Source organism: Perca flavescens, chromosome 14 (assembly GCF_004354835.1).
Source record: "Perca flavescens isolate YP-PL-M2 chromosome 14, PFLA_1.0, whole genome shotgun sequence".
NCBI classification, from domain to species: Eukaryota; Metazoa; Chordata; class Actinopteri; order Perciformes; family Percidae; genus Perca; species Perca flavescens.
This window is the reverse complement of record NC_041344.1, coordinates 6,368,386-6,390,066: the sequence shown is the minus strand read 5'-3', so window position 1 is coordinate 6,390,066 and position 21,681 is coordinate 6,368,386. Positions and strand designations below refer to the sequence as shown.

Here is a 21,681-nt window from a genome sequence, read left to right as displayed (position 1 = left end):
AGGAAAATAATTTTATTGAACAATTTAAACATTGAATTGAACGTAAAAAGCACCACTCACAAATGACATAATTACATTTTAAAGTGTAGTTTTCTACTCATAATCTCTTTTTACCAACCCAAAAAAAATCCCTAAGTGTCTTTTCGGGATGATAAAGAAACGCTATATTGTACAGCCCTAGTATGTGTACCTCTCAATTAATAACAATAAACACTGCATGGGGCAAAGAAAGACAAAAACTGAACAACCAATGGCTACGCAATCACAGCACAGCTTGGGCCACGTGTTGCCAAAAGTAGAGCTTGTACATTATTTGCTCTAAACTGTGTCAGTATTTTCATAAATCTTGTTTACTCACAGCACAGCAGGCACGGCATGTGTTATTGACCTTTCTTTTTTTTTAGACGTGGTTAAACTTTTGCTTTAATTAAAAGTTTGTACTGTGGCTGCAGGTGATGTGAACTGCATGTGGCCTGGCTGTTAATCTACTGTAATTGTAGTCTCATAGCAGAGACAGGCAGGTCTGTAAAGTATTTTATGTTCATGTGAAAATAGTTTGAATGAGATGATAATGCAGAAAAAGGGTGGTCGGATAAGGAAGAGTTTTGGGATTTAGGTGGGCCCTGCTTGTTTTTGTTAAGTCCGCCGTTGTGTTTGACCCAGTGGTAGAATGTAACTAAGTACATTTACTCAAGAACTGAAGTTAAGTTGCTGGAGCTGCTCCCCCCGCGACCCGACACCGGATAAGCGGACGAAGATGGATGGATGGATGGATGAAGTTAAGTACAAAGGAGAGAGACATTGTACTTTTTACTCCACTACATTCATCTGACAGCTTTAGTTATTTTACAAATTAAGATTTTTGCACAAAACACATGTAGTTTTTTAAACCCAATTTTTTATTATAAATGAAACTACCCAACAATATACAAGCCTACAAGTCCATCTGAAGTGATTAGACCATTAAATACTTAGTTGATTGACAGAACAGTTTGGATTGTTTCCAGTTTCTACAGTTTGGATTGTTTCCAGTTTCTAAAATGTGAGGATTTTTTTTACTGTACTTTTATTTTTGACACTTTAAGTACCTTTTCCATATGATACTTACTTACATTTACTTAAGTAACATTTTCAATGAAAGATTTTGACTTGTAACAGAGTACAGTTTATTTTTTACAGTGTGGTATTAGGACTTTTACTTAAGTAAATGATCTTAATACTTCTTCCACTGCTGGTTTGACCACAGCAGAGCAACAATTTTGGGTCTGTGTTTACAGTTTTGGGTTAGCAGTCCATGATGATTCACGCCTGCTTCACTTCCAGGGACCACAGCATGGTGAATGTGACCTCCATTTTGACTGGATGGATGAAGCGCGGTGTGTGTGTGTGTGTGTATGAGAGAGCGATAGAGAGTGTGAGAGAGAGAGAGAGATTGGGGATGTTTCTCAGTGTGTCAACAGCTGCCATGGCAGAGGCAGCGCTTCTGCCACCTAGTGAGTGTCAAACTGCACTGCATGTTACCTGGAAGCCTGACAAACTGCTCTGGCCTGCTGCTGGAAACCGGCGGGGGCTCATTAGATCATCACCAGGGACACCGGGGGCTGTGATCATAGCCAAATGCATCGCCTTTGTAGTTTAAAATGTGCAAAACCTAAAGCACTCCTAAGGATTTAAAACCTTTTATGACCACACCAGACTCCATGCTTATTGTGTCCCTTTAAATAAAACTTCTGTATGCTTAGCATTACTGCTGGCATTTTGATAAACTATATCAAACAGTAAGGCAAGGTAAGGCAAGGCAGCTTTATTTGTATAGCACATTTCAGCAACGAGGCAATTCAAAGTGCTTTACATAAAACATTAAAGAGCAATTTAAAATGGTTAAAAATATAAAAAAAACGCTAAAATAGAAAGAGACATATGAAATATAAGAATATATATATATTTTTTTATCCAACCTTTATTTATCCAGGTAAGTCGATTGAAAAAAAAAAAATTTGCAGCGATGACCTGTCACATTCACACAGTTCCACAGTACAACCACAGTCTGATCTGCTGGCCACTGAGCAGCTCCACTGGAGCCGTTGGGGGTTGAGGGCCTTGCTCAAGGGCACCTCAGTGGTGGTGATGAGGAAGGGACAAGCGCTGCTCTTTCACTTTCTCCACCCAGATTTTTTTTGTCCTGTCGGTCTGGGGATTGAACCGGCGACCTCTCGGTCACAAGCTTGCTTCTTTCTTCTAGGCCACCACTCCCCAAGAGCAGTAACTTATTTTAACTTAATTTATGGGAGGGGTGTTTTTTTTATGTTTTTGTCTCGTTTTCAATGTTTTTGTGGCTTTTTCCAATATTTGATTCTTTTTTTTTAAATGTTTTATTTTGCTTATTTTGGACTTGTTTTTGCTTATTTAAAAAAATAAAATAATATAATTTATTTTTGATGTTTTTGTCGAAGTTTTTTTGGACAATTTATTTCAACGTTTTTGTTGCCTTTCTGGAGTTTTTTTTGTTTCAGTTTCACTTTTTCAATGAACAAAACCTGTCTGTCAGTCCTTTTAATTTTACTGGCATCCCATGCTTTCAACCCTAGTCCCTTAATTGATATTGTCAATGTATGGCAAAATACCTTGTTTTTCCAAAATCTTAGCTTTTCAGGAAATGAGAAAAAAGGCTGATTTGAAAACATTTCATTGAGCTTTATTTCTCAGACGAAGTCAGACGAAATCACGTCGTTACTGTTTACATATTTTGTAAAACCCACAGACAGACATAAAGGGTGACCAATAGCATTGACTTACAAAAAAAAACTGAATATGGAGATCCAACGTTTCTTCCCGACAGCGATGATATATAAAAAATATCCTGAAACCACAGGATTTCTATGAAGAGCTGTTCAATACTTTGATATTTTCAACATGAAAATGGCCCAATTTGTCCAAGGTTGTTCTCCTCTTCTTCCCCTACGTGGATCTCCTCTCCTTCTTTTATCTTGTCTCCTGTCCAATGTTACATACATATTTAACAGCTGGAGTCAGTGGAAATCAAGAAAGATTTCAATTAGAGGCTTCTTACTCATCATTTTCGTACCTCTCTGATCTGCTTGTGCATATTTTAAGATTTAAAAAATCAATTGATTAAATCAATTTTTGTCTGTCCTCTCCTCACCTCTTCTTTCTCACGTATTGGCATGTAGTTTTTTTATTCATCCACCTCTCGTGTCCCTAATTAAATGAAGTGAATACTTTCCTCCTTTCTATCCATTCCTTATGTTCATTCATTTAAATCCAACACATTTCTGCATGTTCTCTCCCTTTAGTTTATAATGTCGTGGACAGTCCAAACTAATTAACTGCACAGTAAAAGGAGCAGCTTTAGCCTCTACGGCGTATTTCCAGCTGACAAAAGGCATCCTAAAATACAATGATTAACAAACTAAGAAAAAATAAATGACATTACATCTACATTGACAGCAGGGATCGACCGATACTGGTTTTTCAAGGTCCACAGCGATATTTCTCGCAGAGGTCACAAAGGCAACATTGAAAGCACACACAAGACATAACGTTGGAGGCAGGAAGCAGGGATGGAACGGCAGCAACAGTGACTAGCTCACATCGAACACTCTTCGGCATCTGATCAGTGCCATCGTTGTCTTTGTCTCCACAGATGAGTTCGTTCAGTACGAGGGCTCTGACGCTGCTCTCGTCGGTTTTCGGGGCCTGTGGTTTGCTGTTGGTCGGCGTCGCTGTGTCGACAGACTACTGGCTGCTGATGGAGGAGGGAATTATCCTGCAGCAGAACCAGACCCAGGAGGTCAAGATGGCGCTGCACTCTGGCCTCTGGAGGGTCTGCTTCGTGGCCGGTTGGTGATTTCATGTCACTATCTGCTGATTGTGTTTGCGGTGTTTTGCATTGCATTTTGAATTATATTTTGTATGTTTAATTGGGGTCAGCCCTATGTTCCCACAGCCCTATGTTCCCATTTTTCTAAGAATAGTTTTTTCACTGAAAATTAGGCCCTATGTTTCTAGATTTCTAAGATTTTTTTCTTAAAATTAGGCCCTATGTTAGGGTTAGGGTTACATTCCATATGTAGTCCATTGCTACTGGATAATAGGTTGGGTGTAATTGGCTACCAAATTGGGAGAAAGCGGGATAAAATCTGATACAAATTCATTATAAAGGAATTGTGGGAACATAGGGCCTAATTTTGGAAAAGAAATCATAGAAATGTGGGAACATAGGAAAAAAGGAAAAACCTCTCAAACAGCATGTATACCAAAGACCTTTTTATAAAGATGCTAAAAAAAAGCTTGACAGCTCTCCAAAAATAATAAAACGTAAATTGTTGATTAGACAAACGACAAATGGAGTCGTTTTTTTTTAAGTGTATTATTATATTAAAGCACCGTTCATACCACTGATTTTCAACAGTGCACACATGCTGATGAATTCTCCCATCACCCAACATTAGATGTTGGGTGATGGACAGCCAAAGATTATGTTTTTTATTATAACTTATAACTTCTTCTTTTTTTTTAACATTTTCAGTGGAGAGAACATAAACAATGAGAGAGTCAGTGAAGCAGGGTGTCACCTCCGGTTAAATTTAGCTTTTAAAGATCATGGCGACCCCAATGAGAAGTGAGTGTTCATTCATACACACAAACACACACACAGCAGGGATAGATACAAAAAGCTGTCCTTATTGCAGTGGCTGTCTCTGTGTTTCGAATCATGATGGTGTTGCTCTTGGGAGGCGGCCATGTTTGTGTTTCCCTGTTGTCTGTCGCCTGGTACAAAAGGTCAGAGAAGGGAAACGCTGGTGGCATTTAGAACGTGTGTGTGTGTGTGTGTGTGTGTGTGTGTGTGTGTGTGTGTGTGTGTGTGTGTGTTTGTGTGTGTGTGTGTGAGTGAAAGAGGGGAAATAAATCCTGTTTGTCTGTGCATGTAGGCATCATGTTCTTGACATATTTTTGTGTTTATATGTATGTGTGTGTGTGTGTGTGTGTGTGTGTGTGTGTGTGTGTGTGTGTGTGTGCCTACAGTTTGAGGTTAATTGTAGTGTCTGTATTCAGTTCCTCTCTCTCTCTCTCTCAGCTCAGTCCTTGTACCTCCTGACCTCCATCTGTCTCTGCCTCTAATTCACTTTTTTCTCTCACTTCCATTCTCCGCCTCCCTGACTCTCTTTCTGTTCTACTTAATCTCTTTTGCTCCTTATCCCCTCTCACCTCTCTTTTTATTCGTCCTTCCGAGATCCCTCCATTATTCTCCGCCGCCGCTCGGTCTCAAGCCTCTCCGTCTGCCCTTTCTCAGTGTTTTCTGAACTTCTGTTTTTGTTTGGTTTATTCTGTTTTAATTTCCATATGCAGATATTATGTGGGATCCAAATAAGACCCATCTACCTCCCGCTTAAAATCCCTCTCATCTCTCCTCTCCTCTCATCATTGTCTCTTTTTTAATGTTTCCTTTTTCTCTCACTCTCAGGACCAGAGAAGGGCAGATGTGTGGCGTCGGAATATTTCACCGAGCCAGAGATAGAGATCACGACAGAAAATACAGCCAACATACTCAGTAAGTCACACACACACACACACACACACACACACACACACACACACACACACACACACACACACACACACACACACACACACACACACACATAGATTAGATTACAATCAACTGGAATAGTTTTACTCTTGTCATCCTATCATTACATTTCAAAATAGATTTAAAAATAATTTTGCTTAGAGAACATATTTTGTTGAAATAAAAAAAAAGTGTAATTTATCTAATGTTACCAAACGTTATCAAAGTAGATCCATCTAAGATGTATAACTTGTAGAGATCAGATATAGATTAAAGCTTTCTAAATATGATATACAGAACATGATTCAAAGCACAGCTAACATGCTTTCGTACTATATCTGTGCACAGATCCTTGGTCAGGTTGCTCTCTGTGATGCTCTAACAGTGTGAAAGAACATTTAAAATATTGATTTCCCAGTAGCTTACTAGTGGCAATGTAAAAAATCTGTATATTCCCAGCACAAGCTTTATAAAAAGTTACACACACAAAAACGGCAAACAAACCCAGGTCAGTTTGAACTTCACAAGTGGTAGGTGAAACCTAATAGGGATCAGGTGTCTAATCAGGCTCGGTCTGCACCTGACAACAGTCATTCTACTCCAAGTCAAGTAGGAGTTACTTAAAATCCCAGAAAAGGTGGAGGAAACTCAGAGGAGAACTTGCATAACCTTCCACAGCCCACTCCACAAAAATGAAGATGAAGGATTGAGAAAATGGTTCTGGGTTAGGGTTAAATCAAAATCATTTTTTCGTTTTTTTTAACTACACCAAAACCCTCTGAGTTATCAGAACAATGCTGAAATGAGAGCAGTTTGTCTCAGGTCATGAACAGTTGACATTTTGGATACACTAGTGCAGTGCCCGTTGAAAATGTGCCTGTTTGGAACGGGCCAATTGCTTTGCCTGTGGTATTTGCTGGTTGTAGAATTTTCCAAAACCAAATTGTACCCCAAAATTACTTACAGAAGGACCCCAAACCACTTCATATGCAACTCCCCTGTATACCCTAATACTAACTTACTGATTTACCTGATGGAGAATGTTGCAGATTCAGAATGTAATCACAAAATATCACAATTAAAATGTGGAGTAATTAGACATTAGCGTCATGGACCCGTGGCAGTGTGCTATTCACCTGGCCCGTTATGAGAGCCAATCAGCACATATCTGCGTTAATCAACCACCACAACCGGACTGTGTGTGTGTGTATGTGTGTGTGAGCCAATGTGTGCTTCTTTTACCTATATATATTTAACGATATTGTTTGCATTTCCAATCCAAACAACGTCAAACTTGGCACCGCACTTACTCGTGCCCGTAGCAAGACACCTGTCAAGTTTGAAATCCATCGGACTAACGTTTCTAGAGATATGCGCATAACACACACACACACACACACACACACACACACACACACACACACACAGACGTTCCTGCAATTTATAGATAGATAGATAGATAGATAGATAGATAGATAGATAGATAGATGGTTTTCTCAGGACAGCAAAAAGCACTGAAGATACCCATTAATAAAAAAAATAAAACATTTTGTTATGCCAGTTGCTGAAACAGTGCACTTTCTGACAGAACCATAATTATTTCGAAGAGATTGTGTTTACTGAACTTCTTTTTTTTTTTTTTATCAAGCTCGCTGAAGTTCCCCACGGAGTTATTTTGTCTCTGAGCTGTTTTAATGATTTAAGATGTTGACACTGTGAACTGGCTTCAAAGTGCTCTGCCTGCCACACTTTGCTCCGTCTCTTTGAAGTATGGCATGCGCTGTTGTTGGAGACACCAGGGGGGAAGATGTTCGGTCCGTTTAACGCTAGATAAATGTCCTCAGGTGTAGACGCACAAGTCATAACACTGCACTAGCACCGTAGAGAAGTTGCTGAACCAATCATACACAGCCTCGCTTAACATAACCCTGAGTGAGTTCCAGCACATCTCGGGTTATGAATAGTAAAAATGTCTATGAACTGGTGTATTTTGAAAAAAAAAATTCTTTAAAAGAAAACAACAATACTGTCATCGGAAAGGACGTATTTTGTTATTCTAACTGTGCATTTTCTACATTTTTCATGTCATGGTTACGCTTTGCCAGGAAAGCACTCAGGGATGTGTCAGCCTCTCTAAATTCTTGTTCTAATAAACTAAAATGCACTCACCTTGCAACACAAAACATGCTAGAATGTCTCTGTCGGTTCATGGCTAGAATTATAAGACAAGGATAAGTCTCCACACAAAACGTTCTACAAAGTTAACACTCACATGAATGTGTTCGTACGAAATAGTAAGAAAATGTATGCACGCCAATACCTATGATATCCTACCAAACTAGGCGATTGCTGGTTGGTCACGTGGCGCCGGCTGCAGAGCTCCGCGACTTGAGCGGCAGTTGCTAGCCGAGCGGCAATTGCTAACAAACATGTTATTAGCTAATGTGTCTGACTTTAAAGCTGGTTGCAAATAGAAGCCTATGAGAAAATGACCCTACTTCTCACTTGATTTATTACCTCAGTAAACATTTTCATCATGAATCTATGGCCTCACTGGCTAGTTTCAAGTCTTCTTTAATACATCATGATGTTCCCATTGTAAATTATGGTCCCATGTATTTATTTTTATTTTTTAAGATTCTTTTTTGGCCATTTTAGGCCTTTATTTATATAGGACAGCTGAAAACATGAAAGGGGAGAAAGAGGGGGAATGACATGCAGCAAAGGGCCGCAGGGCGGAGTCGATCCTGCGGCCGCTGCGTTGAGGAGTAAACCTCTATATATGGGCGCCTGCTCTACAAGGTGAGCTACCCAGCCGCCCTGTCCCATTTATTTAAAAATTGCTTTGCTTTAGGGGTGTGGCAAAACACCGAACTATCAATCAGGACAGAGGCTTAGTGATGCTAACTATGGCACTGTGTACATTAAAATAGCCGTGAACTTGTTTTGGGTGCTGTCTGTTTTCGTCTTAAACGTTGACACCACCCCACCTTTTCCCTCTTCAGCGTTTAGCTTGGTACAGCGCCATCAAGAATTGTGTCGAAAACTGGCCATGTCCGGTTTCAAAAAACCAAAGGCAATGGCTAAATTGCCAAACTTAAGGCTTTCAAATGGTAGTACATAAACCATTGGGGGACGTCACTGATGTTACGTCCATTATTTTTGCTGTTTATGTGATGAACCCACAGAGAATTATCAGCCGACTCTGCAGTTCCCCTCAGCGCTACAAAGTGTTTTAGGGTCTTTAAGCTTGTTGTTTTGGTTTTACATCCGGCAACTTCACAGTTTTCTTCAGCAATGTTTAAGCATAAAAGCTCTAAGAAATAAGTTTGCGACTTGCTGGTGAATATAGAGGAGCCATTAATATTTCTCTGTTGGACCACCAAAACGCAGCTAAAAGAAGAGAATTCAAATCGTACTTAAAGCGCCTTGAAGTTAGCAAAACTCTGAAGTTTGGCGTAGGAACCAAACCATCTAATATGTGAAATAACAAGGTTTTTAGTGTACAAAGTAAATACAAATGGAAAAAAAGGTTCAAACTACCAAAACCAAGGTTTCATTGCAAATGGATGACAAACCATGAAGAATCATAATCATTATCAAATCTTTGCCTTCACCAGTTTCAACGCAGAAAAAGCTCAAGAAACAAATTAATAAGATTTTAAATTATTTATGCTTCACTGAGGTTTGTTGGATTTTTTTACTCACAAGAACAAAGTTCACTCTTAAAAGTTAGAACATCTTTCAATAAAATTGTTAAAACTCATGCCAGAATACAACTTTTAATTGGATTTTGGCACCAAACAACTTGCAGCATTCTGTCATTCATTTACTCAAGTGAATTCAGGTCTTAGTTTATAAAGATTTCCTCCCTGCTAAAGTCTGCGTGATCTTTTTTTTAAATCATGTCCGTCCTTCTCTTACCCTCTCCCACAATCCTCCCTGTCCTGCAGAAATGGTCCGAACTGCCACTCCCTTCCCCATGGTCTCCCTGCTCTTCGTCTTCACCGCCTTCGTCATCAGCAACATTGGACACATCCGGCCGCAGCGCACCATCCTCGCCTTTGTTTCCGGAATATTCTTCATACTGTCAGGTAACATACACTACAAACAAAGTTTTAAAGCCATGAACGACATCCTCCAGTAAGCCTCATTTATAAAGTGGAATTGTTCTCAGTTAGTGCCCGGAAACAAGGTTGGCAAACAATCAAAAACTCACAGAACGCTAATTTTTATACTCTTGTGGAACAAATACAGACTCCAGGCTTTTCTTGTCACAGTTTGTCTCATTATTCTGCTGTGTCTTGTAGTCGTTGCAAAGCAGCCTGGGAGACAAACCTCAGTACACAGCGGTTCTGTGCATGGAAGCTCTGTGGAGAACAAGCACATTTTCTAAGAATACAAAATGCGACTTGCTCAGTGAATTTATGGCAAAAGAAAAATCAAGTGAGCTCCATCCGACTAATGAGACAGATGCAACTGTGAGAAACATATTTTTTGGTCTTTTAGCCGTTCTTCCCCGAGCCGTTCTCAAAGGTTTATGATCAAGTAATTTCACTCTCCTCAGCTGCTCTCGGGTCACTATTTTCTTTCCTCGCTTTAAATTGAAGGCTTTGGCACGATGATGATAAAGACTAAAAACTCGTTACTACGGATATTAAGGCTTTAGGAATAGTGTTGTATCAGAGATTTAAGAATGGCTGAGGTTACAGTTTCTGGCTTAACTTTTTGACCGTTCTGTCACAAACGGTTTGTTGCCTTTTTGCAATAGTATTTTTTTTTTTGTGCAGCAGCAAAACAAACACCTTTTTTTTGCCAGTTGTCCTTGATGAACATATGTACATGTATTTGCTCCAGTACACACATCAAAGCTACACAATCTATACTATGTGAGCAAAAGTGAGTTTGTAGCACCTTGTAGTGAGTCAAACAGCTACAGTAATCCTACTGTAATGCAAAAAAATCTAATTGAATCAGTGCAAAGTCCAAAAAGTGGGGTTTGTGGTATAAACAGTGTCCTGTTAAGGCTGATTTATAGTAGTACGTTGGCTCTATGCCGTAACCTACGTAAGTGGCCTACGCCGTTATGAGGATTTATTCTTGTGGGCTGGTGTGTCTGTGTCATTCTAGCGTATCTCTGAAAGAGAATAGCAGAGCAAGCATGCGTGTGTGTGCTTGGGGAGTGTGTGGTAGAGCGAGTGAGAGGGAGACAGGGATTAGCTTCAGAGCAAGTAACAACTCCGGCGGTGGAGACGGAGAAACTAAGTGTCTACCCTGTACTTTCTGACCATGAAAGATTTCATGTTGTTCACGAAGAAGGAGAACCTGGAAATGAGTAGGGGGAAATGCGACGCTACCAAGCCACTTTCAAGCGGACCAATCACAGTCGCCGTCACTGCAACGCACAGTTACATTTCTGGGGAGGTGCACGTTAGGCTACAGCATAGGGTTCGTATCAACACGTGCTACGCACTTACCTACTGAACGCAGAAACATAAATGAGGCTTTAGTCTACAGCCTGTGGATTTAAAAAAGTAAGCGCAAGAAGGCTCATGATTTGTAGAACAAAAGACATCTAGACATTAAAGTAGAAAAATGAGCTAACGTTGACTGACAATCTAAAACTTAAATTAAATTAACTTTTCAGTAGCCCTGTTTCCATCCACACGTTTTTATGTGAATTAAGTAATATTAAATGAAAAATTCCTTATGAAAAGAGTAAAATTCGATTCAATTTCATGAACATTGACACAAAGTTTATACGTTTGATCTCATCGGATTTTCTCTTAATCTTTTTTCTTTTTAAACGGCTTACACGATAAACACTGATGGAAACATTATTTGCCGAATGAATTGCAATTACGTTTTAGGTCATGTTATGGTGGCAACCCGACCATAAAAAGAAGAAGAAGAAGTTTCAGGTTATTTCAACTGTCTTTGCAGAAATGGCCGGTGTCAACAAAGACAAAGATATAAGTGGATGAACGAGGAGACTAGAGACTATTTACTTTAATTTACGAGCAAAATATAACGGCTATTTTAGATAGTTGCCGCCTGGCATTTGCGTGCATCTGCATGTGCATCATCATAGCAATGTTTTGATAGCATTGTTTTCTAATTATGGCTTGATATGTTGCTATCAGCTGGCACATAAGCACTTTTGTGCAAAATGAATCATTTATAAGTAGACCCATTTTGGCTAGAAAACTTTGAAAATGTTTGCTTCAATGTTGCGATTCAGTACGAAAATGAATGGAAACACCATAAAATGTCTCAAATCTATTCAATATATCAGTTTCACCGCACAACAGCATGTGACGTCCTTACGCACAGATTTTTATTCGCTTTAAAGCCGTTGGATGGAAACACACTTTCACCGGCTTTATTCGCATGAATGTTTTTAGCGAACTTCAGATAATTCGATTGACAAGTGGATGAAAACATAGCTAGTGTTTTCACAAAACGACAACCTTTCCCTAACCTTAACTCTTTGTGGGATAAAAACTCTGGCCTGCACTTTGTACTTTGTATATCCAACCCAACCTCCTCTCATTCGCACGTTGCACTGCCATGCAGCAGTATGTTTCCTCCAAAACATAAATTAAATTCAAATTATTATATGTAATTTTTTTATTACGGAAATTATGGCAGCAGGACCTGTGAGAAAGCCACACCACTCTGGTTCATCAGGACTGCAGAAACAGCCAAAAAGGCAGAGGTATGATATATATATATATATAGTATAAGACCTGTTTGAAGTGTCAAACTCCTCCCTCCCCGTCGGCTTAAATAAGATGTTTAAGAAGCAGCAGAGTAGAAGAAGAGAAGCCAGCTTGTTAAGAGTCAACATTCTTTAAGGTTAATGATAAAAAAAGACAGCTCAGTGGATGGAAGACTCACTCTGCGGCTCTCATTTCCTTTCCCCAGTTGACAGCTTGTCAGACCTTACCTTGCTCTCGCTGCTGGCTGAACAGTGAATGGGATTTAATTCCAAATAATTGCTCTCTGCCGAGGAAGCTGCAGGGCAGCAGTGATTTGATGTTTCGGTAAAAAAGTTAATAGTTAAACCAAACAGTCTGGAAGGACACTTTGTGTAGTTTCAATCAGAAAGTTGGTAATGAGGAGGTTGGTTTTCTCCAGAATGACACCTTTTTGGTCTGAGCCAAAATTAGCACATTAACTCACTGCAGTAAGTGGACTGGACACCAACCTTCAGTGCAATCCCATTTTATTCCAGCCACGTAGCTGAAAGCCTCAAGTGCTGAGGGGAAAGTTACTGTATGAAATGTTTGATCACACTTTCCCTTTCATAGGCCGACATGGCAGTCCGTATTAAAAAAAAGACAGACTCACATTTCAGTGTATTAAATCCATCAAAATAACACAATATGGCCATAACTGTCAAACATTTCATGTTTTGGGTTGGTCCGTTAGTTCCAATGAAGTGTCTGAAGGAAAACCCCTTTCAAGCAACTAAGTAAGTTGCTAGGAATTTGGTGCAGTGTGCTCATCACAAAAAAAAAACAGAAAGCATTCATAGCAGGACAGTCAATAACCGTTAAAAACACATAAAGACGCATATAGACCCAACCCCACTCCCCTGTGCCTCCCTCGCACAAATGCTTAACCCATCCATCCATCCATCCATCTTCGTCCGCTTATCCGGTGTCGGGTCGCGGGGGGAGCAGCTCCAGCAGGGGACCCCAAACTTCCCTTTCCCGAGCAACATTAACCAGCTCCGACTGGGGATCCTGAGAGGCGTTCCCAGGCCAGGTTGGAGATATAATCCCTCCACCTAGTCCTGGGTCTTCCCCGAGGCCTCCTCCCAGCTGGACGTGCCTGGAACACCTCCCTAGGGAGGCGCCCAGGGGGCATCCTTACCAGATGCCCGAACCACCTCAACTGGCTCCTTTCGACGCAAAGGAGCAGCGGCTCTACTCCGAGCTCCTCACGGATGACTGAGCTTCTCACCCTATCTCTAAGGGAGACGCCAGCCACCCTCCTGAGGAAACCCATTTCAGCCGCTTATACCCTGGATCTCGTTCTTTCGGTCATGACCCAGCCTTCATGACCATAGGTGAGGGTAGGAACGAAAACTGACCGGTAGATCGAGAGCTTTGCCTTCTGGCTAAGCTCTCTTTTTGTCACAACGGTGCGATAGATTGAATGCAATACCGCACCCGCTGCGCCGATTCTCCGACCAATCTCCCGCTCCATTGTCCCCTCACTCGCGAACAAAACCCCAAGGTACTTGAACTCCTTCACTTGGGGTAATAAATGCTTAACATTTAATAAAATAGATACATATGTTTAAAGAAGTAAAGCTCCAGTGCTGAAGGGCAGTGTAATCAAGAGTTATAAAGTGTCAGTGCATTGTATCCATGAGGTACTGTCGTAGTGTGTGAGGATCTGTTGAGCAGATGCATGGTTCTGCAGTAGGTGCTGTTAAGAAAGCTAGATGTTTTGGATTTAATATATCTTAGTCTTTTCCAGTTAGCAGGGTGCGTGGGGTTAGGTTGGGGTTGGGGTTAGGGTTAGGGAGATCGCTTCACATATCACAAAATGGCAACAATTTAACACCGCTTAAGTAGTGTGCTTCTCTGTAGAACTAGACAAAAGTAGTGTATCTGGCCAGATTTCTGCAAAAACAAAGATATTTTTGATGCTGTCACTACTGTGAAACTGGATATGATTGTAACTGTCATGAATTCAAGTTTGTTATAGCCACTGTACAGAAGCAAGCTGCAAATGTCCAACAGCCACCTTTCAGGCCTACAGGGGGTGAGTGTTTGATAGATTTTTGCTGCAGTTTGCGTTCACTATCGCTGTCAGAATTGGTCCACCATGTACTCAAAGTTTACTAAAGGATAGGAGACAGTGTGATTTTAGTCTTTTTATGAAGGGTTGTAATTTCACAGTTCCTGAAGTGTGTTCCCAACAATTAAAATGTATAAAGTTATATGACTTTGTTTACAAGCCTGGGGCACGTTCAGTCTCAATACGGTGTGCACCGTTTTTCTACGGTGTCCATGTTGAACGACATTTTTCCTCAGAGCAGCGTGAAACCGTGTGCAACGGCTTTGAGATATGTTTTCTCTCGTTTGGTGGGGGTGTCTCTCGTTTATTGGCAGTGTCACAGGTGAAATATGGTGAAAATGACATCCCTTTACTGTAATGCAGCCTTTAAAACCAGGAAAAGACAACACTTATGTCATATCACATTATTACGATATCCAAAATCTAAGACGATATCTAGTCTCATATCACCATAATGATTTATATTGATATATTGCCCTGCCCTAACAGAAGTGCTAATAACAGTATGTTACTACAGCTTTCACTACTGTTGATACACAGAGCAGCCATGTTGGATTTTTAGCTCGGGGTACTCGGTGGTGGTCCGAGTTCCGACCTGAGAAATCCGAGGTCAGGGGGCGTGTTGTTGACTTTGACCTTGGAAAATCTTCCGAGTACAAAGGCAGAGCGCATGTGCACACAACAGTATGTTCAACACACCCGTTTCCGTGTGGTGTGCCTCGAATTAAACGAAAAAAGACAAAGAAAATGTTCTCTCTCAGAACAAAGTTTGCGCCTGTAATCCATCTTGTCTCTCTGAGGATTAAACAAAGTCCTCTCTTGTCACGACTCACGTTGGGCGAACAGTGAAATCTTTCTCTGAGCCTTCTGTTGCATTTGCATCCGAGTCGTGTTTAGCAAGGAGAGTCACTGAAAGCCAACAGGGTGAGCTCACTTCCTGGTGTCGCTCCGGGACAGCTGGCTGACGTTTGTGCTCGGTTACCTCGAGAGCAGGGTCGAGCGTTCAGCTGATGAAGCGGTTGTTGAGTTTTTTTTATTTCATTTTTTTGTCTGAGCAGACAGGATGACATCACCTTCCTGTCTCAGCCCTTTTTTTTGTTTTTGCACGAGTGAGCTTTACCTCACAGATGCTAGCTTAGCATGGCGGCGTGCTGACTGGACACTTGGACGGACGGGGCACCCATGATGTCATGGGAATGTCACCGAGCCAAGACGGAGAAAAACACATGCATGCATATAGATGGACAAACTCACAGACATGCACATATATCAGATAATTGTATGTGTTCAGATAAAACACAGAAAAATACAGAAAAAGTACTTTTGGGCAAGAACAAAAGCACAACAAAATCACAATAATTGATTTATTGTGTTATATATTTTAGTTCGTACATTCTATTCGTATTATAGTCGTTATTTATTTTATTAAATGTGAAAAAGTATGCATACACTGTACAAAATTCACATATAGGAACATGGGATTTTGGGATATTTTTACATGTGTAAACATTGATTGATTGATATTACACTTTACATTTGATACATAATTTTACATGTAGACAGTGTATTGTAGGCTACAGTAGGTGGGTTTTAGACATTTCACATTTAATGTGTTATCTTTACATGTGAAATGAAATTTGTATTTATATTTGAATAGCGTATTGAAAATGGCAAAAGTATTAGTGTGGCAAAAGTTACAAATTTGACAGCACACAGAGAAAAACACAAAAACAAACTCTTGCAACAGAATCTTACCAGGCTGTTAGAACATAACTTTTATGTTTTTGGATAAAAGATGACGTGCAAAAACAAAATCAGAGAACAAACCTGCATTTTTTGTGATTATGTAAGTAATTTCAACAGAATTGCTGAGCAGTTTATGAGAGGAATGAAAAACATTTTGAAAAGCATTTTGCTGTCAGATATACTCAGTTATTTCTGTCTGATTGTTCACAGCACACACACACACACACACACACACACACACACACACACACACACACACACAAAAATGAGCCCAGAAATCGATGGCTGTCATTCTCACCTCTGAAACAGCAAAATGACAAAACTCAAGCTGGATTTCTTTTCCTTACTTGTGTTTTTGTCTTGTTGTTTGCCATAAAAGAGGAACAATTTTCAAAGTGCTGCAATTATTTCACACACACCAAGGGAGGAAAAACATAGGAATATGTGGTATTCTAGAATGATTTTGCAGCAAAAACTGTCTGTGTCTGTCAGCAAGTGTGTATTTTTGTCACTAAAACTTTCCATCAGTCACAGTCCACCCCGAGGTTACAACATGGTGGCTGTGGACCAGCTGTTTTATCCTGTCTGTCCTTCCTCCAGTCATTTCTCTCCTCCAATTCTGTCTCTTGTTTTTGCCTCTCCCTCTGTGAATGTGTGTGAGTGTGCACGTCTAGTTTTAACAGTCTATGGCGTATGTGCATACACGTGCGGTGCCCACACAAGAGAGCTGAGCCGAGCATTCGGCCACAACGCCGCCATCTGTTGGCCAACAAAGAGACTTACAACTCTCTCCTTTTTCTCTCCCCTTTTCCACAAATGAAATCCACCAGTTTGACTTATTCTCCATATTTAGAATAATGGAAGCGACTGTTAACATTGAATTTCAGTAGACATAAAATAGAGACTTTGTTTTCAGTCTTTATCTTTGTGCACCCAACTCTCCAGATATCACCCATCAATCAAACAGGATGTGAAAATCATGCCCTTATATTTTCTTTTTTTGCCTGTTTTATGGAGCCAATTATAGTAACACAATTTGATACATTGTTTCTCTTTTAAAATCTTTCAAAAAAAAAGATATGAAACAGTGTTAAGAATTGCATGTGCTGTAGTGCAAGATAAGTCCATTTTAAAGGACAAATAAAATATTAAGGATGATCGTGATGACAGTGACATTTGACAAATTTATAACAAAAGGCACCCAAAGGAAAAAGAAAACATAAAGGATTTTAAGTACATTTTAATTGCTAAATGATGGTTCCAGTGTTTACTTGTGGAGCGGCTGGGAGCTGTTCCACTTCTTCTTCTTCCTTTGCTATTCCAGAATCTTAAATCCCATTACTTCCAGTTCAAAAGATAAAAAAATGTTCCAGGTAATCTGAAATCTCATTTTTAAAGGACTATCTGCGGAATATGTTCAGTGTTTTTCGATGAATCCTATTGTCTGTAGAGAGAAGTAAAACAGAAATGTGTCCGTATTTAAACATTACATTATTGCTGTAACTACAGCCTCAGTGTTCCGCCCCTCCTAGGCCTGGTTTCCCCAAGACACCTTAACTGACAGGACACAAAAAAATCTTCTGCGTGCCTCCTTAAGTCTTTATATGTCTCCTGCTTTGATTCATCCCATTTTACACAGCTCAGCTGCAACTCCAAACAATCACTGTCGAACAGGTATCTCCAACCAGGAACGAGATGGCACTCTGCTAATGTGTTTTCAGATAAAGATTCTCTGTTTGTTACAGCCGCACTTGTTTTTTCTACGTTGTTGTAGATCATGGAGCATTTGTGCATGTTTGTATTAAGATGTCATGTCTAAAGCATGATTAAAAACTTCAGTTTTATCATTTAAAAAAAAGAAATCTGTTTGTGTATCTCACTTTACTGATGTGAGTAGGTTCTGAATCCCACAACATACAGTACCAACAGGTAAAATGTTATCTGACAGCCATGGCCAGAAAAACACAACATTTTATTGACCCCAGTACTTCAATTCTCTGCTCACTACTTCTAGTGCCCATCAAGTACAGTGCACACAGTATTATTTTAACTTTATTTTTCCTAGAGTCCAGGTGCCAGCCATTTTACTAAACACACATTTGTATGGGAATATGCACCACTTAAAGGTGCAGTAGGTAGGACTTATAAAACTAATATTTGCTGAAACTGACCCTATGTTCGAGTACATGAAGCAGGTTATTTAAAAAAGAATCTTGCTCCTCTGGCACCACCTACAGCCTGTAGTCCGATTTGCAAAGATCCACAGCTCTCTGTTCAGATGCACCAATCATGGCCAGGGGGGGTGTCTAACTGTGTGTCAATCACTGCTCATGCACACGCATTCATTCTCCCTTGTGGGGGGAGGGGCTTAGGAGAACGTTTTAGGCTTTAGCAGAAAGGGGGGAGGGACTGGGAAGTTGTTGATGTTCAAATTTTTTGGCTAAGTTCTGGATCTTCCCAATCCTACCTACAGCACCTTTAAATCTTGTCTCACAGCTGTGGTAGGCACTTTATTTTTGGCGACATTGGGCAAAGATTCTATAATAATCTGTGAATCTTTGGTCTGAGAGAAAACTAGACTTCTGCACCTCCTCTTGGCTCTGCTTCAGAAAATCTAGCCATCACGGCCAATCACAGGACATTTTACAGGACATTTTAGAGAGAAACAGCGTTCCTATTAGTTGTTGTGCACATGCATTGCCCATGTGACAAAGAGGGGGAAAAGGGAGAGCTGCAGGAAGAGGTCTCACTCTACTTCAAATTCTGGCATTTTTCTACCCATTACAGCTTTAAAGCTATGGTTATGATTTCAGAGAGCCCCTCTATGAGGGGTCCCCAGATTATGGGTGGGGGAAAAAAAATATATGTGCAATATTTTTCGTGGCAATACTGTATCGATACACAGATGTATCAATCTTTTATTTATATTTATAAATTGCACATGAGAATTAGATTTTTTTGGTACTAGACTAATAAAGTCAATTGCTTTTTCAATCCACAAGATGGTGAGGTTGAGTTTTTTTGTTAAAGAGAAAATCTTTTTAGTTGAAATAGATGTTGACAAAGTTTTCCTTTGGGGACATACGTTGAAATTGGAAAAAAGGTATGAATTGCAATATATCGCAGAATACTGGTTAACCATTAACCCCTAACCCTAACATCCCACCCCTAGCCCAGATTAGGTGACAATGCCAAACCCACCTCAAGGTCTGTATCATTTCAGCTGGTGTTGAGCTACTGTATGGTTGTTTGCCCAGTTGGTAATCCAGACCTGATGATGCCACAGAACAGATATACTTCTTCAGATGGTCTATTTAAAAAAAAAAAAAAAAACTATGACTTAATTTTGAGTCATGTGTCACTCTTTAAAGTGGTACATAGTAAAGTCAGATTTATGTTTCTACTCCCATGTATAGGCAACCAGCATATGAGTTGATTTATTGTTCCGCACTAAATTGGCTCATCACAACACTAGCCTGGTTCCAGACCTCTAAAGATCTGCTCACATTCAAATATTGTAGGTGTTTTGTAGGTGGGACTAAGAATGGAGATGTCTTCTTCCTACAGCTAGTGTAACAACCGACCTACATTCAGTGTAGTGAGTTGTAGTGTCTGAGGTCTAAGGGCATTCTACATTTCCTTTTTAAATTCACCTTTTAAGGATATTTGCATGTAACTGATCCCTGTGGGTTTCATATCAACATGTTAATAACAAGCTCTGCTTTTCGTGTAGTGAGGGCCAAATTAGTTCCAGAGCAATGCATGAAGAGATAATTTGGTACAGTACAGTACAGTGCAGTCCAACAGCAGTACAGGCTGACCAATCACTGTTGTTGTGGTTAACATGTCCCGGACATTTTTTAGGAGGAGCACATCAGCTCTGCAGAGCCACTGAGCCTCTGCAACACCCCCTGAAGCAAAAGACGAAATCCGGCTTAAGATATTTTCAAAAGGCAGTCCATGTTGGCTAGGGTTAATTTATTAAATTCCTGTTTAATGTAGTGCTGCATAGTAACATATCAGTGATGTATGGTTTGAGGGGAGAAAAAGAGCTGTAAGGTGATTTTTAAAGCAAAGCATCTTTGCTGTGTTTAGCGTGTCAGAGTTTCACTGCTGGAGGATTTTGGAGGTCAGCTGCAGTGGTTGGTCTGTCGACAGGGGAGGAAGCACGCACACACTCCTAATGAGGGTTTAGTGTGTGTGTGTGTGTGTGTGTGTGTGTGTGTGTGTGTGTGTGTGTGTGTGTTTGTTTATCTCTGTACCACAGCACAGCCTGTTGTTGGGGTTTTCTCAGCCTATTTACAGTTCGAGGACACGTTATCATTAGCTATTCCAGCTACAAAACACACACACACACACACACACACACACACACACACACACACAAACATACAAAGAGACTAAAGGCCCATTCAAATAGGATTAGTATTACAGGGTAACAAGGGTAATGCAACATTAGCCTTGCACCTACTGCTTTTCTAGTTATTCATAGTTTGTAATATTTGTGAGGGATGGAAGTAACAAAAATAACTAATATCATAATCTTTCATTCTCTTCTTCCTCTACCTGGACTGGCTTCACCAGTGGCCTTATCTGTTTTGTCTTGAGCATTAAACATCTTTCACCCCGGGGAAAATGCATCTGTGACACACTTTTAATGAACACACATTCAAACTACATTCAGATGGCAACCCAAAACCACGCAGAGTTGTAATCAGAAAAGGTGGTTGACACAACAGATATATGGCTGTAAGCTAACATTTTAAATCTGGTATGTAAACAATAAGACAGTGATGATAAGCTGACCAGAGCTTGTGGTTGCCTTGCAAAGAAAGACTAAATCAATTAGATTATGTGTATAAGAGACGGCATTGTCAGTTAGTATCATTTATCTTAATGACAACATTTCGAAAACAAGTCTCTTGAACTCTGTAAAACGGCACATTTATCTTTATAGACTTTGATAGGACAGGTCTCTCTTGTATCGGAGATTTCTGATCTCAATGGGACTTCCTGGTGGAAAAAAAAAAAAAATAACTCTACACCCAGGTCAGTACTCAGAAAACCCATTGCAATCACACAGGATCCCATCCACCCCCTCCACTAATCCTTTAAGTTACTGCCATCAGGTCAGTGTGACAAAAAAAATCCTTCAACCCCATTGCCATCACCACACGGAACAGTCACACATACGCAACATATCCCACTCTGTTCAGTCTTTTTTTTTGCACTGTTGTGCATTTTTGCACTGCGGTATTGTCATGTTTTACACTTTTCTATATGTTTCTCATACATCGTTTGAGCCTGCCTTGTCAAAGACTTCACTCGTGAAGTGAAGTTTTTCTTATCTTCTTATAGAGAGGTTGCTATTGCCTTGAATATGTTGGTGGTTGGTTTGTGTTGATAGCTGGTTACCTGCTGGCAGGAATACCAGTGAGAATGTCAGCAGGATCAGCACCATGGACGGAGCTTCTTGTCAACTTTTTAAAGCCAAGGTTTGATACTCCAGTGAGAGAGAGGAACCCCTT

The 21,681-nt window shown here is 40.2% G+C and overlaps 1 protein-coding gene across 2 annotated transcripts in view; it reads left to right on the top strand.

The window, feature by feature from the left end:
• The first annotated feature begins 3,664 nt into the window (after positions 1–3,664).
• Positions 3,665–21,681, top strand: part of cacng7a (calcium channel, voltage-dependent, gamma subunit 7a) — a 25,048-nt gene continuing 7,031 nt past the window's right edge. For both annotated transcript variants that reach the window (XM_028598428.1, XM_028598427.1), the window contains exons 1-3: positions 3,665–3,860; positions 5,486–5,572; positions 9,544–9,684. In XM_028598428.1, coding sequence (XP_028454229.1) covers positions 3,665–3,860; positions 5,486–5,572; positions 9,544–9,684 — 424 coding nt within the window. The remainder of the gene's footprint in view (positions 3,861–5,485; positions 5,573–9,543; positions 9,685–21,681) is intronic.